Source organism: Numenius arquata, chromosome 3, assembly GCF_964106895.1.
Source record: "Numenius arquata chromosome 3, bNumArq3.hap1.1, whole genome shotgun sequence".
Lineage (NCBI taxonomy): Eukaryota > Metazoa > Chordata > Aves > Charadriiformes > Scolopacidae > Numenius > Numenius arquata.
This window is the reverse complement of record NC_133578.1, coordinates 67,025,259-67,043,407: the sequence shown is the minus strand read 5'-3', so window position 1 is coordinate 67,043,407 and position 18,149 is coordinate 67,025,259. Positions and strand designations below refer to the sequence as shown.

The following is an 18,149-nucleotide window of genomic DNA, read 5'->3' as shown; positions in this document are numbered from 1 at the left end:
AGAAGAAAGGGCTGGGTCGTTGTATCCGCTCCTCTCCTGCTAGAAGCCACCATTTCACATCAGCCTGCCCATAAAGGCATCAAGTTGAGCATCAGTGTCTTGTCCTCACTTCACCTTCTTGGATATTATCTTGCAACTTTTCTCCTCTGAAGGTTAGAAACCACCTGATTTCCATCCTGAATGTATTCGAAGCCTGTGTACACCCATTTGCTCTGCAGCAGGTGTTATGATTTGACACAGCTGGCTCTTCTCACCCTTACACGTACCTCCCTGCTGTATTTTCCAATATCAGGTTCATTCCGTGATAAAATAATAATGGTACAAGGCAATGGTGCTTACCATAATTTATTTCTACTCCCCACTCTTTTAATTTGACTACTTGTATTAATCTAAAGAAAATGCATTCCTGTCCCCAGACAGTGATCCATCTCCAGGCGGTGGTGACTCACCTGTGATTTTATAGAATCATAGAATCATAGAATGGTTAGAGTTGGAAGGGACCTTCCTTGGGCAGGGACACCTCCACTAGAGCAGGTTGCTCAAAGCCCCATCCAGCCTGGCCTTAAACACTTCCAGGGGATGGGCATTTTGATGGGGATGAAGCTCTAAAAGTCAGGAGCAGGTGACAATAATAGAGCAGAAGCAAAGACTGGAAACTTTCTGAAGCTACTGGAAAGAATTCCACTGCCTTCCATGTGCTCTCAGTGGTGAATATAAGATAAAAAGTAGGGAAAAGAAAGGTTTTACTGTGGTGGCTACTCAGATGTATAAGAAATATCCCCGTCCAGAGTTATGGGAGCAGATTACATCATCATCATTGCCAGTTCCACCCCCCAGAATTTACGTAATTTCTTTTTTTCCAATAGAATTATGTAATTAGATTTCTGCCTGTCCGTTTCTTCACACGGATTATCCATAAACATAGGCTGGTGCCTCTCTGAGTGACTATTTCGGGTGTAAAGAAAGATAATGGGTAAAGGAAACAAAGATGATCCATTCTGTAACACAGCTGTGTTAATGAAGCTGGGCTCAGTTTTGCTAGGGCCCCAAAACTGCATGATGCATCCTTCTCTCAAGCCTGTAGGGAAGATGTTTGGCAAATAATTGGGAGCACGTTCCAGGGGGCGGGAGATTTCTTAAGGCTCTGTTTCAGGGTAGCATAGTGGTGACTTCAGAGCAGAGAAAGAGGAAGCACAGAAATAACAGAGTTGTCACTGATGGCCCGACTAAGGGAGCACGTAACTCAGATGCTCCATATATTTCCCAAGTTTGTGGATTTTTTTAAAAAAAAAAAAAGGTGACATTTTAAAGTGATACCTTTCTGAGTCTGCAGCTAGACTGAACTAGTAGGGCAGAGAGGTGCAAAAACTCCATTTGAGATTATGTAGAGCATTTAAGAGGACTAGTTTGAATGTGATTTACGAAACAAGAAAGCAGTGAAATGAAGTGAAACCAAATGTCTGCATTACTACATTTGTGTTGGACTGACGGGATGGCAAGTAGATCTGGAGATGAGCATGCTTGAGTTCGGGGGAGAGTGAAAAAAATGTGAGCTCGAGGTTTAGTATCAGTAGCAAAAACCCAAACGTTTTGAGGGAAAGAAGAGAGAACTCAAGAGAGAGAGAGGCAACACCATTCGGGACCCAGCCAGATTTCCCAGGGAGGCGCCTGAGAAAGGGACTGACCAAGTCCTTGGGGAGAAGGAGTCAAGTTTGTTTGTTTTGTGTGAAGGGCGAAAGATCAGGACAGAAGTTACAAGCCTGGGAGAGGAAGAGGAAAGTGGTGCTGTCACCAGGGATAGAAAACCCAGGACGTGAAGACATCATCAGATGAGAGGTAAGAGTCATAGGTCTGGTCACAGGAAACAGCACAAGTCTGCTAAAGCTAGTGCTGCAGCATTAGGGAGATGTCCCACACCTAGCGTGGTGCACCAAGGGGATGTCCACCAGGAGATGTTTGGCTTGAAAAGTGACTGAAGATACCCATCTATGGGGATGTGGAGGTACAAGGTTCATTGATATGGATTTCTTGGGCCCTGTGAAGAGAGGAGGAGACTAGGAGAGCCCTGTGCACCCTGCAGTGCCCACATGAGGACTGTATGTCTCAACAGCAGCAGAAGACACGCAAAGCAGGTAAAATGCCACCAGCCTCCAGAGAAGAGCCTCGTGTCTGCTTCCCCCTTTCTGAAGCACTCGGCTCCTGGGAAAACCCTGCCCTTCTCACACAAGGATCCTGTTACCAAATCGCAAAGAGGAAACTGTTTAACTTGTCGGTTATTCCTTGGCACCTGTGATTGTGTTAGACATTATAAACAGGTTGGACCAGCCAACCTGGCATAAACCACTGCGGTGTCCCCAGGGTCCTTCCCTTTCTGTTTACAATCCTTTTTAGCCTTTACGCTAATCTCTCCATCTATAACAAATATACAACATTCATGTGAGTGATTTTCAAGGGAGAGTGACACCGGCAGCCCCTGAAGTGTCACGACGGGCGTGTAGACACAGCCAAGCCACGACTTGTGCTCGGGGGTGATGCAAGAGGCTCCTTCAGCAGCAGGATGGGAGCAGGGGACGGGGTGTGAAACCTACCCTGGACCTGGTGTCCCTCTCCTCTCAAGCCCAGCTGCTGTCTATGCACTCACCTTTAGAGTTCCACCTTCCCAAAGTGCTTTTTTATGGATGCACCCCACATTCCCCACATGGGTGCAACCGTGGGGACGGAACTGGGGCTGGGTCCTCTGGGGGCTCAGGTGGGCTGGTTTGTGGCTGCAGGGCTGGCATCTTCCTCAAGGGCAGCTGGGAGACTTGTGCTCTTTTTTAGCACAGCTGGTGACGGTGGCACCACTGCCCATATTTCACACAACGACCCAGCACCTCCCTAAGAAGTGGGAGACCTGGTTCAACACCCTCCTTTGCATCTCTCTGCCGCCCGGAGAGCGGCTGCACCCTGAGGTGCCTCAGCCTTTGTCCTGTGACAGCCCCTTTCTTCCCACTCTCCTGTGTTAGAGGTAAAGGTGTCCACTGGGGCAGGATGCTGTCCTGGGATTTGGAAGCCCATTTTCATAACCACAATGATGCTACTCCTACATTACAAAGCACAGGATTCCTCCTGGGATGGGAATGTGAATATAGCTAAACTGGTTAACAGCCACTAAATAAACTCCACAGGCACTGGAGAAAAGACCTAAGGAGGGAGAAGTATCTGGTGTGGACATCTGTCATAAGCTGCTCACCAGCTCACCAGTTTAGTCCCAGAGAGTGTCCCATTTAAGCCCTTACTTCATGATGGACACCCGGGTAGCTGGTATCCTCACTGTACCAAGAAGAGATTCAAGCAATTGCATATTCCAGGCAAAAAGTGAAATCAGAGCAGCCACAGTACTCACAAAGGCACATAAGCACCAGGCTGTGCCCCTTCCACATCAGAAATGGTGATAATTAATTTTGCATTGTGCCATGGAAGCAGAAGAAATGGAAACAGTTCACAAGCAGTAGCGATCAATGAAGTCTTGTAATGCCCCTAAAATGCATATATATGCTATATCCAAGTTCACAGATATGTAAACCGAGGTGCAGATATGTAAAATACCTTGCCTGTGGCCATACAGGGAGAGCACATTGAGTTCTGGCTGGTGTAACTGGGAGGCACTGGAGTCCTGACTCCCAGTCGCCCATTCTCAGCGTTGGGTGAGAGATGGGGCTGGCTAAGTGAGTGGGATAACCAAGGCTGACATCTCTGCAGTATCATGATTCACAACCCTTAATCGCTGTTAAACAAATCAAAAATGAAATTACACGTAAAGAGATGGGAACTACAGAGCCTAAAAAATGCAAACATGTTCTTCCCCGTCAAATCTAATTAGATTTGCCAAAATCAGCGTGCATTGATCTGTGATTCAAACAGTATGCTGATAACAAATTTTCATGATAGACATGGTTATGAAGCTACTTGCCTAGACTATGAATTAGCCCCTTCAGCGGAAGCTCTCAGCACATTTTCTCAGCGCGCTCTTCCACAGACAGCTTTTAATCCCCAAATCAACAGGCAATCCCATTGTTTAAGGTTTGCCAGGCTCTCTGCTGAGCGTCCAGCAGAGAAGCAAGGCAGGCAGCATATTCGTGTTGACTATCAATCTTTGTTAAAATCAACACACCATTTTTAGCCACCCATCTAAGCAAACTGTAGTATGCACTGGGAAAAGACCTTTCCACTACTAGGCAGAGCAGCTTATTTTATTGTCAGGCTGCACAGCTTCACCTCAGCGATGATGGGCAGAGAAAGCTTGCATTATATGAAAAGCATCACATAAATAGACCGTCACTCCAGAAAACCAGCACCACACAGGTGCTGCGTGCTGTTATTTGCCTTCCTGCTGGTGTCCAGTCTCTGCCTGCAGGATTTCGGGATGTTAAGTTTTTCCTCAGCTCATGACAGTGAAGCCACACCGATCTGTTTGACTGGTTTGTCTTAGAGCCAAATGATCCCGGTAGCTACAAGTGAACAGAAGTGAGAAAATGAGGGCAGAGCAGGTAAGTTTTAAAGAGGTCAAAGCAAGTCCTTGAAGTGCCAGGAGAGACTGAAAGACAGGATTTTCCATTTGCGCTCAGTTTCAGCTGAGCGTTGCATCCACTGACATCTGAGAGCTTCTGAAAATGTGCCTCCCCTGAGAGCCAGAGCGCATCAGAGTTTAAAGTTACCCAGAAAAAAATGGCAGAGGGCAGGCAGTGCACTTGTATCTGTCTGTACCCCAGATTTATCCTTTCTCTGCTATCTTTTCATCCAGAAATTGTTACTGCTTCAGGAGAGGAAAACTGCAGCAGGTTTTTTGCCTGACATTTAAAAGCAATGAGCATCCCCAACCACAGTTGGAGGCAACAGGACCTACAAATGCTCGGCACCTCTAAAAATTGACGTACTCTGTGTTAAATCACGTGTAACAACAAGACCCACCCTGCAAAGCAGTCACAACCAGGATGTTGACCACTGAACACTGGTTGCTCAGGGAGGTTGTGAAGTCTCCGTCCTTGAAGATATTCAGAAGCCATGATCATAGTCAAAAAGGTCATGGCCCTGGGCAGCCTGCTCAAGGTGGCCCTGCTTGAGCAGGAGGGTTGGACCAGATGACCTCCAGAGGCGCCTTCCAACCTCAACCCATCTGTGATTCTGTGATGGAGAGGGAAGGGCGTGAGGACATCCAGCACACCAGCTATTTCACCATGGCCCACTGTCAGCAAGAGGTAGCTCAATATGGAGATAAATCACCAAGTGTTTGTTGCGGGGACCAAAGGGATGGATCACGTACAGCATGGAAATCACATGCATCACATTGCACAGTGGAAATCACTGTGCAACTCCACAGCCTAGCTTGCCTTCAGCATTTTCATGAGCTCCTTATCCCAAGATCTACACTTTTAAAAAATTTGATGAGTTACAGCAATGCAGTATGGGCATAGTTGTGTTAATATAATTTTTTTCCACCTAGGAAGAAATTATACCAGAATAAGCATTTTTATCCCAGTGGTATGGGATGGACTGGGGGCCAGTGGGGTGTCCTGGTGCAAAGTCCTGCCAGTCTGCACCCTGGCACCTGGGCTTCTCTTGCCCTGACCCAGCTGCACTGCCTGTCCCCTTTGCTGGGTCCCTGCTTCGCACCGGCTGAGCCACAGGCACGCTGAGGCCAAGGAGAAGAGACAACAGTTTGCCTGTACTTAGATGGTACCATTAAGATTAACTGTAAGGAAGGCAGCAGCACGGTATTTTTGTGTGGCTAGGCAAAAAAGAAAAAAACAAAGGCATCAGCTGAGCTAATTTCGTAAATGGAACATCACAGTATGGATTATATACTTTTAACCTAAACTGCCCACTGCAAGCTGTGGGTTACTGCATTTTCCCACCCACACCAGAATTGTCCACCCGAGGCAGCTACCAGAAGAAAACCCCCCAGCAGAGACAATGCTGGTCTTGAAATTAGTTAAAACTGGAATAGGCTGTAAAACTTCATGAAATCCCGTCTGCCCTTCAGTTTTAAATTGGGTTTGGCTGAACCGGTTTTCAAACTGGCTGGAGAGCCAGGACGGGCCAGCAGGATCACCTCGAGAGGCAGGCGGTGGAACTTGGGCTCCTCATGCCTAGGCTGATGAGAGCAGTTGTCCCCTCTACCAGGGAGGGTGGAGTGCCTTCCCTGATAAAAGGCTGAGCTCAGCAGACATTAAAGGAAGGTTGTTAGTAAAGATCAAAAGGTAGGAATGGGAGATAGAGCTGCAACATTTGCAAAGTTACCAAAGCCTTCCAGTGAGAATGAAGAGATAGATGCTGTGATGCTAAATGAATGGGGCAATCTAGATAATGATATCAGAATTAAATTAATTAAGAGAAGATTAAAGAAAGATTGCAAAATTAAGGTTGTAATCCTGGCCCTGCTGGAGTCAATAAGTGCTTTGTGGTTTGTGTGGTGCTTCGTGAAGAGGCTGAGATTTTGCTCCCAATGCATACCAAGACAAAGGAAGGTATGAACTGAAAGCTAATTTATACAGAGCCAATTAAATTAGGGAATAAGTAAGCTGTGGTGGCCTCATAGTAACAAAATCGAAACCATGCATGGCTGGAGCATCCAGCAGGATAAATATGACTCATATCTACATCATCACTGATCTGCACACTGTGGGGTGCTCACGATGGCTTCAGACGGGCTGTGGTAGGACGCACTATACCAGATTTGCTGTAACGCCCGGCAGCACAAAGCTTTCTATTCAAAGCCTTTAAAAACAGATTTTAACCAGCAAAGTGAGTTCACACCGGATCGGCCCTTTGTGTCGTGTGGACACGGTGTGTCTGTTCCAGAAGCCGGTACTCTTGGGTGGGATTTACTGTTCGTCTGGTGGGATTTGCTGTTCCTCTGAGCAAGCTCCCCGAGGGGCAGCAACAGGCACATTTACAGAGGGACCTCATAGAAACATCAACTGAGCTTAAAATCTTCTGGCACGTAGCATTCCCGCACGACAGTGCATGACATTAATGGGAATTTGGCCACCAATTTCAAGAAAAAGAAGTCTGAAAATGAATTAGAGGGATGGGGGAGCCCCTACAACCAGGCAACACAGTGCAGCTGCACAGACCTCCACGGCAGTCACCTCGCTGCCCAGATATTTGGCTCCAGCTGCTAAGCAGGTCGTAAATATCTGGTGATTATTTTGGCCCCTGGAGCCCCATTAATGCTTTCGCAGTTTGTGTTCACCATTTTGGGTGTCACACTCAGGTCTCAGTTTTAGGGCAGCACTCTGACATGAATGGGGAAGGGGTGGATTCATTTTAATCAGGCACCAAAAATCAAGTTCCAAATGAAAATACAGATACTGATGAATACTTTTGCCCTTGTAAAACATGGGAAAATATTGTATTGTTCCATAAAGGCAGGAGACCCTTTTTTTTTTTAATCTCTTTCCCAAACGCAAAAGCAGCAAAGCATTTTTCAGTAAGAATCCAATTTTACAGGGAGGGAATAATATGTTACATAGTTGAATCACTTTGATGTCAGTTTTATTTTGCAATCACTTCATAAGATATTCATATAGCCTTTTACATTCCCTCAAAGTGTAGAAGTCTAGGCACAATACAATATTATCTTACTCTTTACCATAATGATGAATGATAATGAGAACACATAATAAGATTTTACTTGTGCCCAAAGAAAAATCTGAGAGGAATTTTGCAGATCAAATTAATATTATAAACCAGTACAATTTATCAAAATAATACAGCTTTTCTTCTCTGAATCCATTGCAAATCACAATGTCTGCAGCCGTTACATGGTGAACTATTAGTTTGATGGACTTTTTTTGTAAAATCTCTGTGAAAAACACTTGGTCGATAAAAGTAAAAAAATAATATATTCTCCCTTTTCCACTCCTGTCCATCACATTTATACAACATAAAATGTCTGTTATTTGAAAGCTAGGTTGCAGATGTCATATAGTGATGCTGTTTACTGTTGGAAACGCAGCCTAGTCCAAGGTTCCTCAGAAACTAACGGATAATACTTGGTTTCTCTCTGAAATTTGTATGTGCATGGAACATGGATTGCAGCATACGGCTTGCAATATACTTTGTTACATCCTTTTTATTTAGATTCTGGTTACTGGTCTATTTCTACATTTAACGTGTAGCCTAAAAGTAAATTCATAAAGTGTGGAATACTGAAAAAACCCTGTTAGAAACTGGGGGTGGAAATGTCATCTTTGGTGTCTGATCCAGCACTGGTCTTCCTAAAGCACTTTTGTTGGAACGTCGTTTCTGGTAGCACTTAGTACTGGGCAGGTTTTCTTTCTTGGGACACATATGATATAAATAAAATTAAATTATTTAAGGAGTGACTGTAATGCAGTCTAATGAAAACCCAAAGAAACAGCATTTCCCATATCAGACTGAATAAACCTTAATAAATGACATAAATCAGACAGAATAAATCTGGAAGCTGAGCAATGTGGGGGCTGTACAGTGCAGACCCCACTTTTCTGCAGGGGAGGGAGGGAGAGCGGGGATATTTTCGTACCACGGGGAAGCGTGCAAACATTTTGTTTGCCTGTGCTGTATCTAGACAGTTGCAGAGATGATCCCTCTTCCCCTAATTCATCCGTAACGCAGCACGGCCTTGGTCACGAGCCAAAAAAGGGCTTTGCCAGACACTCAGCCAGGCACTAGATCACAGGAACTACCTGCACCGAGGGGCTTTGTTTGGTCCTGCTGTCGTCACGGAGCAGATTAATGGGAGAAAAAGGAGTGGAAAGAAGCTCTCACTCCGGCAGCTGCATCCCCAGGAGCAGCCCCTTGCACACGCGTGGCACCTGGAAGAGAAACGTGCTGGGAAAGGGGGGTGCTGTGGTGGGACCACGACCTGCAGCGATGCAGGGGGTGGCCAGAGGAGGTGGCTGCGGGAGCAGGGCTTCGCATTTCATCACCCACTGCAGCCTGCAGAATTTATTGGGGTTTGCCTACTCATAGTAGTTGTACATAAAGCACAATTCCTGTAGTTTTTAATATTTTTTTTTTCCTCCTGCTATTTCTGTCCTCTTTCATCACGGATAAATTAGCATGAAGGAAGCTGATGGGGCTAATTAGTTCCAAGCAGTGTTAATTTCTTTGCTTGGAACTATTTGTTACCCAGTCAGATTGCTCCATTTTTGCAGCTTATATTTTAAAACCTCTTCATTAATAGCACCTAATCCTTTATTTCTTCTTTTTTTTTTTTTTCTTTTTGATCCTATAGGGAAAACATAATTCCACATAATTGGGACATAGAAGCTTGCAATGGAAATTACAAGTGGTTACAAGAAAGGCTTTGCCTTGAATGGAAACGCATTTGACAAAACAGTAGCCATAGCAAGACCCGTAGAGAGACATAGATGAAGGGTGAGTTTAGCAACAAAACGCAATCGCCATAATACATGTCAGGAACTAACCCACCCAGCTGCTTTCTCCCAGACTTGTGAAGAACAAGGAATAGTGCCGCGATTCATACATTAACTGGAAACTGCAGTGCTTGTGGAAGTAAGATACTTTGCCATCAAAGTCAGCCGAAGTCGTGCAATTCCACTCGCAGCCAATGACTTCTCCCTTGTATCTCGTGGCTTCAAGCACCACCATGCAGTTGTCCCACGTAGCTTGGGCTACCATGCATTGGTGGCGACTTCAAGCAAGGTTTGCTCGTTAACTACAGATATTAAATAGTTTTGGCAAGTGGTGGATGAAACTTTTTTGCATACCTTAATATTCAGCACCAAAGCTCATACTCTTTATTATCAGAAAAACGAACTTATTTCCCAGGAAGATGGAGTCTGGACAGACTTAGAGACAAGGTGCTTGGCCTCTGTGGAGAAGTGAAAAAATACCCTGTGATATAGTCAAGAATAGATTAAGAGGTAGTACTGTCACTGCCTGGGCAGAGTCTCACCCAGCCCTGTTCCCACCTGGATGCGTGGTAACTGCAGCTCTTCCATGATGTGCGTTACTCACACTGCTGAGTCCACTGCCATCAGCAAGGTGCTCCAAAGGCTTGCACCCTCCCTTTGCTCAAGATCTCTGTAGAAGGTGAATGGCAGAACTAGAAAAAAAAAAAAAAAAAACACAAAAAAAAAAACCAAAACACAAAAACCCCTTTGACTTCCTAGCTGTTATTCTGAATCTTGGATAATGTTCTCGCTGTTGCCTGTCCCCACTGACTCACTTCTGAGATGAGTAAATGGCACGAAGGCAGGCGAAACCTGATGAACGTCAAACTTTTTGTACTGGAAATGAAATCCGGCTTCTGTGGCTCATTTATCTCATTTCTTGATATCTTTTTTTCTAGGCAGGTTTAGGCCTCGTCTATGTGGAAACCTCAAGGGGAAACCAGGGGTTAGTTTTCAGTCAGCAGAGCCTTTTTTTTCAGAAGCTCCCATAGATGTCCTTTTAAAATGAGGAAATAGCCAACCCGTAAGCTGGGAAGTAAATCCTGAGTCTCTTCCCAAGCTGTCTGCTTGTGTTAGGATCCCCTATTCATTCAGTTTTATTTTTTTGATAATTCATTGGCAGATGACTCTAACACAGTTAAATAAAAAAAAAAATATTTTTTTTTTTAAAAACCCCAGCGTATTAGAAGATGGTTCATCTCTGTAGATGAAACAACCACCTCTATCTTCCGTTTTGTATAAATTCAGATGTTAACTGAAGTGGCCTGGCTTATTTCCAGTTTACAGTAATTCTATTCCTCTTACCTGAAATTCTCCTTTTAATACAGCTCTGATGAAATGTTTGTCATCTCTCAACTGCCTGCAATGGTTGCAAAGTGCTACAGGAGCAAGAGTGGTTACGGCAGGGGCAAGCAAAATGATTTCTTCATACGCAGCGGTAAAATTTTCAAGAGCATCCTCCACTGGCACGAGCGTTTCCCTGGAAGAAACATGGAATTTCGACAAGGCTCAAACAGGAGCTGAATTAAGCCAACACAAGTGCTTTTGTACATCCCAGTGCTCCCCCAGCATATTCTGTATTGATATGTTGAAGTCATTCAGGTTATTAGTTGGCTGGACAGACAGAGCTTATACACAAGAAAAAAAAAAATGAGGCTGGAACCTTAAAAATCAGTATTATTAAATGAGAACAGTGAGAGTATATGATAAGGGCAATTTTATTTTCACCATGAAGGTTTGTTTCCTAGTTTCTTTTGATACCATATTTTTCCTCATGTTTTTCGGGAAGATAAGTGGCTTGAAATCTCCTGTGAAAGTAAAGGAGCAGAGAGATGAAGCTAAAAATGCTTCTTGTATTTCAAGTAGTGGTTTGGTACAGCTGTTTGGCAAGCACTGTAAATACTTACTGTGTTTTATTTCACGGCTCAGAGGCTTTTTTTATAAGCTTATCTCCTTTATTGCTCCAAACCAGCAGCAAACCCCTGACACTTCCCTATCCTTATACAATGCATTACTAACTGAATCCAGCCCGGATACTCAAGTGGGATTTCTGTGTCTTCCAAACATCCCAACATTTCACGCGGAGGCAGAAAGTGGAAACCACCTTCCTCTTTATTGTAGTGGCAGTTTAATGACCAGATGAAGTTTTTCACTCCTGCACTCACCGGCTGTGTTGAATTTATTTATGTTTTACTACGTTGTTTTGGTCCTTCATAATCCTTCAGCAAAGTAAGAAATGTCATAAATATGAAGCGTCATCCCATAAAATCAGACTCTTTTAGAGTAGCAATTTGGGATCTTGTTCATGATCTGGTGTACTCTTCCAGGAGGAAAGTGGCAAGTGGAACTGATGTTCAATTAAAAGGTGAGATTAAGAAATTAAGTAACTGCAAGTACCGTATTCATTAAAAGACCAAGGATTTTCTGCAGATAGAAGAAGAAACCCAAAACTATTCTCCAAATGATTTCAGAAGCCGACAAATAAGGAAAGGTTTATTAATCATTGTGACCTAACCTCATTTAGCGGGGAGAAGTGAGGGGGTTTGCTAATACATGAAAGTGAGACCCAAAGGTGACAGACTTTTTTCATAGTTCGTGGATGGATCTACACTTCTTGGTTTGTTTCAGAGGACGGGGATGCAGTTAGAAATCCTTGAATAACAGCTTCCTTCTGTTCCTGAGCAGTATCTAAGATAGAGTGCATGCTAGAAAGCGAGTGAAATTTGTGTTATTTTAAAATAAGTTATCCTGTCCAATAAAAGGCAGAACTTTTCTGTTATTCAGAGCTGGAAGATGTCCTGATTTACAGTTCAGATACAATTAACAGTTTCATTTCACATCATTCTTTTTCCTCATAAGTGGATATCTGAATCACACACTGAAAAAAGCAACTGCAGACCACTTCTATAAACCCAGTTACAAGCAGTTAGCACAGACAAATTAAAGAAAAAAGCCTTACTTTCTCCTGTTTTTCTAACAGAATGTTTTGGGGTTTTTTTTCCCAAGAAATCTTCAGCCCAGCCCTTCAAGCACCTCATCAAATGGGATTTAGACTCTGTCTTTTGGGAATCCCAAGTGCAAAATTGTTAGGATGGTTACCCAAGGGCTTTGCAGGACAGAGACCTTTGGCATCTACCCTGTCCCTAAAACTCTACCTCTGCTCCCCCACCCCATGTACACCCACACTCAACCCTTCTTCTTCCTGCTCTGAACTCAAAAGTAATAGAAAACCTGAACCCTCAGTCCCAGTTCAGCTGCTGGCACTGGTGTTATCTGGCAGCCCTGCTGCCCAAATGATTGGAAGCCAAGCAAATATGTATTTAACGGCAATTATGAAAATCGAAAAGTACAAGGTTTAACTTCTTGAAAAGCACCTTCTTCCCCCACATCCAAGGGCTCATTGATTTCTTGCTCAAGTTCTGACCAAAGTGGAGCGGGTGAAAGGAGGGAAGAAAAAGATCAAATCTAATCTTAGGAGCTGTATCAAGCAAGTACTGGATTGCTCATCATGAGACAATTCCTGAATGTAAATACGATTTACTATGCCTGGCAAATGTTAGGAATCTGCCTCAGCATATTCTCCAAGTGAGAAATAGCTCTTCTTTTTCCTTTACTCCCTTTTGTGCATCCTTGAACTCCTAGTCCTTGAAATCCCAGTAACTATTCACATTAATGAAGTGTTAAGGTGTTTGACTAGGAAGATTGGCTCTGCTGATTTCAGCACTTAAAAAGGGAAACCGCTCTGTTGTTTTAACTACTTCAACACTCACCATCTCAGTTTATTTTCTTATCCCGTTTAACTTCTGTTCAAAATCAAACAGGAAGCAATTAAGGTGAGCCCACTACAAAGCAGCCCTCAAAATACATAGCTGAGCCCCTAGTGCAGAATGAAGGTCATGCCCCGAAAACGTAATTATATGTATTTGGAAGGAACACACAGCCCATACACTGGTGTGACTGGTGTAAAGACACACTACCTCAACTTTACTTTCAGTGGGCAGATAACCATGCCCAAGACAGACATTACTACCACCCACCTTCACAGAGGCACTTGTGGCAACACCGGTTGAACCAATGAAGCACATTAGACCAAGCATTTTATCTACTTGAATTAATAGAAGGGAGGAAGAAACTCAACACCCTACTAAGCTGCAAAGCTATCATAATTTCCTCTCACCTAACTCCCCTTTGCCTTTTGTGAGGTCACTACCACAATGACAGGGAGAGAGATGTCATGGAAATAAGCATCTAATGACAACAGTAGGAGACAAAGCAAAGTCTTTACACAGGATTTAGCTAATTATATTTTGGGCAAATATTTATTTCTCTAAAAACAAAATAAAAATCATTTTTAAAAGAAAAAATGTATTTAAATAAAAAACAAAATTGTGAAATGTTATGGCACAGAAGTTGAAGACAAGTATAAATCCAGTTGCCACAACTGTTGCGTATTAATGTTGCACATTTTTCTATAAAGACTTTATTAAAGGTATTTACATGGCAATAAGATGTGTAAATATATACAGCAAACTGGGGACAACTTTTATTTGGGATTCTCATATGAAAAAATGCCTTAAATACAAAATTTTAAAAGAAAAAAAGTTGAAGAGTTCATCCCCAGAATGAAGAATGTCCCATCATCCCTTATGCCCAAAGTATCAATTATGAGGCAGTTTTGAGGTTCTGGCCAAACCCTTGGGAGATTCAGCCAAGGTTGTGTAGTCTCAAGTTAAATCGCACAGCATGCAGTTGCAATAGTTCCATACTCGGTGGACTGGTGTAGTTCATGAATGATATTAGAAACATTAATATTTTATCATCGTTTTCAGTCTAGTTTGGGCGATTCTAAGCAATGCCCAAGAGTTTCTATGCACAAGAGTTCCTTAGCTGCTCGAGTTTGTGTTTCAACTGTTCTCTCCTCCGCCTCAACTGCTCTTTCTCTGCGATCAGTCTATGTTCGTCCGACTGGATGGAAAGAACGTACTCTGTCGCTTTTTTCAGGATAACAACCTTGGGCGCCTTCTCGTTGTTGGCCACCTCAGGTATCTGGTCACGCAAGGCGAAGAAACTCAGCTTCAGCTCATTTCTCCTCTGGCGCTCCAAGACATTGTGCGTTCGCCTCTTGTCGTTCTCTTCCGAGTCTGACGTGCGGGGACTCGAGCATTTTCGGTTATTGCTGATCTGTTTGAGAACTCTGCCACTGTCCAACTTTAGCCTTTTTGCAGCTGGGTATTCAACCTTGGTGGAGGGAGGAGCGGCGTAATTGTGCTGATGGATGTTGACGTGACACCGTTTGAGAACCAGCGGGCTGTGGTGAGGCTTACTGTGCTCTTCTGACGTGTCTGTGCTGGACTCGGTGCTGGATTCGGATTCATTTGCTTCAGCTAATGTAACGACATCAATTTCCTCATCTTCCTCTTGCTCTTCTTCTGCAAGGGGGGGGAAAAAAAGAAAAAAGTTATAAGCTGATCTGTGCAAATACTCTCGGGACTGCTGTATTTAGAAGGGAAGGTTACTCCGAGCTGCACAGCGAGGAACCGGTTGATAAAAACCTTCTTAAGCCCATTTGATGCTGCTGGACTCCACTTTCCCCAAGAGCCTTTCCTTTACGGAAGTGCAATAGGACACAGGGACCGCGCTCCAAAGCCCGGCTCCCTGATTTCAAAAGTTGCAAAGATCTTGCGTAATTCCGAGAAGCACATGAAAGATAGCAGGAAAGTTTAACCTCGGTTGTCAGCAGTACAGCGCAATAAAGCTCCCAGACTCAAGCTGCCCTTAATTAAGGATTTAGAAGGCTTTGGCCACGCCTCAAAAGAAAGCTTACTTAACACACATGTGTATTCAGAGACATTTTCTGAATCTCTCTTGATCTGCTAATTTGTGGAAAATCCAAGGGGGAAGAGGGGAGGAGGGGAAAAAAAAAAAAAAAAAAAAAAAAAGGCCGTAGCGCTTTGAGTCAAAACTCATTTTCAAATTTATGAGGGAGCGGAACAGGCTGTCAAATACCTAAGGAAGCATTTCCAAAACTTTCCCAGCCTCATTCACTCCTCTGCAGTCACTTTCACTAGCACCTCCCCGACTGCGCATTCCCCCCGCGGCTCTCGGGCGGGAGTTAACTCCTTCCCGGCCCACGGGTGGCACCGGGAGCCACTTTCACCGGGACACCGCGTCACAGACCGACTCTGACCCCGTTATGAAAGTTTCTCCCTCCCCCCGCCCCTTCTTCGTATTTTTTTCCCTTTCCTCCCTCCAATCCTGGAGGGAAAACTGGGCTGGTTTTCCAGGAAATAAATTCTCTGGGAGTCTCTTCGTGCCTCGCTAACGTGGCATTTAAAAAAAGCCCACGAGGGGAGGGGGAAAAGGGGGGGGGGGGGGCGGCCAGCGGGTTTACACACACACCCCCACCCCTACCCCCCCATCACGCGTGGGTCACACTCACCCGAGTCACTGCTGCTGGTGGTGGGCGGCGTGTCGTCGCCCAACAAGGACGCGGGGCTGGCGCCGGGGGGTCCTGCCCGCGGGGCCCGCTCGCTGAGCGGGTAGGGGAAGACCACCGAGGGGTCGATGCAGTCGGCGGCGGCAGCGCCCAGGTCGTGCAGGTAGAGGCCGGCGGAGGCGGCGGGGGAGGCGGCGAGGCCGGGCGGCGGCGGCGGGGGCCCGGCGGGCGGCGGGCCGGGGCGGGCGGCGGCGGCGGGTCCCCCCGCCTCCCGGCGGGCCGCCTGGTAGGAGGCCAGCTTCTCGGAGACCACCTTCTCCAGCTTGGCGGCGGCGGAGAAGCCGCTCCACATGCAGTCCTGGATGATGATGGACTTGACGAAGGACTCGTCGTCCGGGTCGCAGATGAAGCTCTGGTTGACCATGTCCCCCCCGAGGAGCTCGGTCACTATCTCCAGCTGGTCGGCGGTGGAGGGGAAGCAGGAGGCGGCGGCCAGGCTGGAGCGGCGGCTGGGGGAGAGGGGCGGCGTGGGCAGCAATTCAAACTTCTTCCAGATGTCCTCGGACGGGGCGGGGGGCTGCAGCTCGCTGCCCCGCTGCTGCGCCGCCAGGTAGAAGTTCTCCTCCTCCTCCTCGAAGTAGAAGTAGGGCTGCACCGAGTCGTAGTCGTAGTCGTAATTCTTGCTGGGGAAGCCGGCGCTGAGCGGCATCGCGGCGGCTGGTGCCTAGAAGGAGGAGGGGGAGAGGGGGGCGTCCGGGTGAGCCGAGCTCCGCCGCGGGGATCGGTTCCCCCCCGGGGATAGGCTCCCCCCAAGGATCGGCGGGGCCGCCGGCTCCCCCGGCGCGCAGCGCTCCCTCCCAACTCCACACGCCGCGCCGGCGGGGGGAACGCGCAGCCGCGTTTAGCAATTAAAAAAAATAGTATAATAATAATTAAAAAAAAATAAAAAAAAAAAATGCCCGACCTCCCTTCTCCCCCTTCCAAGCTCGGCAGAACAACCGGGCGGCGCGACCTGATCTACCGAGGGGTCGGCTGCCGGACCACCCTCCCCGCGGCCGGCGGCTCTCCCCGGAGGGGCTCCCGCCGCTCGGCCTCCCGGCCGGGCTCGGCTCCCCGCCCCGCCGCTCCGCTCACACCGGGCACGGCGCCGGCTCGGAGCCCCCGTCCCTCCCGGGGCGGCAGCGCCATCCCCATCCCTCCTCCCGGGAGCCGGGCGGGAAGGGGCGGCGAGCTCCCGGCAGCTTCCAGCCGGGAGCCGGGCTGCTCCCCAGCCACCCACCTGGGCGCGCTGGCCGTGCACGGGGACCTCGGCAAACTTTGCCAAATCTTGTCAAATATACATATATATACGCAGATATATATGCATATAAGCAATACATGCAATAACCATAGCCTGCCCGCGCATACGCGGGAGAAGCAAACGCTTACCCGCTCCCCCCTCACCCCCCAAAAATAAAAATGAAAAAAGCAAATTAAAATCCGATGGGAAGAAAGAGGCTGGGGAACGCCGGTGCCCCGGCAGAGGAGAGCGCCCCTGGGGAGGCACCGTCGGTATCCAAGTCCGCGGAGCGCAGCCCCGCCGGCAGCCCGGGTGTCACCAGCCCGTGTCAGTCCAAACGCCGCGACCGCGGGGGGATCGAAGTGATGGGGGGGGAAAAGCAGAGCCCCCCGCAACTCACCGGCTTCTCCAACGCGCCAGCTGCGAAACGTAGCGAGGCAATTATTGCGGGCGGTGCGGAGAACAACAAGGGAAAAAAAAAAAAACACAACTATATATATATATATATATATAGTAAAATTAAAAAGAACCGCCGGAAAGGACGGGGGAAGGGAAGAAGGGGGGGAAAAAAAAAAAAAAAAAAAGACAAAACGCCAGGAGAATGTAGATCTCTTCCTCCCACCACGGCTTTTTTTTTTAAAAAAAAAAATAACACAGGGAGCAGCGGAGAGAAGCCGCCTTCCCGGCGTGCGGCGGGTGTAACTCCAAGGCTGCGCGGCGCGCTCTGTCCGGTACAATAGAAGTTTAGTTGCCTTTCCTCCTTTAAAGCGCCGGCGAGGGAGGGGCCGCGGGGCGGAGGCAGTTCCGCGGGGCCCTGCGCGCCGCCGCTGCCCGCGCCCGCCCCCGCCCCTTGGCGGCCGCGCAGGATCCCCGCTCCCGCGGGCGGGGAGGCTGCGCCGCGAGGGGGCGGCCGCGCTGCTCCGCGCTATTCCCCCCCCACACGCCCCCAGCTCCCTACCCGAGGAGGAGATCCGCGCCGGCGCTTTTCTTC

The 18,149-nt window shown here is 46.9% G+C and overlaps 1 protein-coding gene across 1 annotated transcript; it reads right to left on the bottom strand.

Annotated features, from left to right (window-relative positions):
• Positions 1 to 14,309: 14,309 nt before the first annotated feature.
• On the bottom strand, positions 14,310 to 17,594 carry MYC (MYC proto-oncogene, bHLH transcription factor). The gene is made up of 3 exons (XM_074145395.1): positions 17,559 to 17,594; positions 15,883 to 16,603; positions 14,310 to 14,872 (listed from the first exon to the last, which is right to left on the bottom strand). Exons 2-3 carry the CDS (start codon positions 16,586 to 16,588, stop codon positions 14,310 to 14,312), a joined length of 1,269 nt encoding a protein of 422 aa, XP_074001496.1. The 5' UTR covers positions 16,589 to 16,603; positions 17,559 to 17,594.
• Between the last annotated feature and the right edge of the window lie 555 nt (positions 17,595 to 18,149).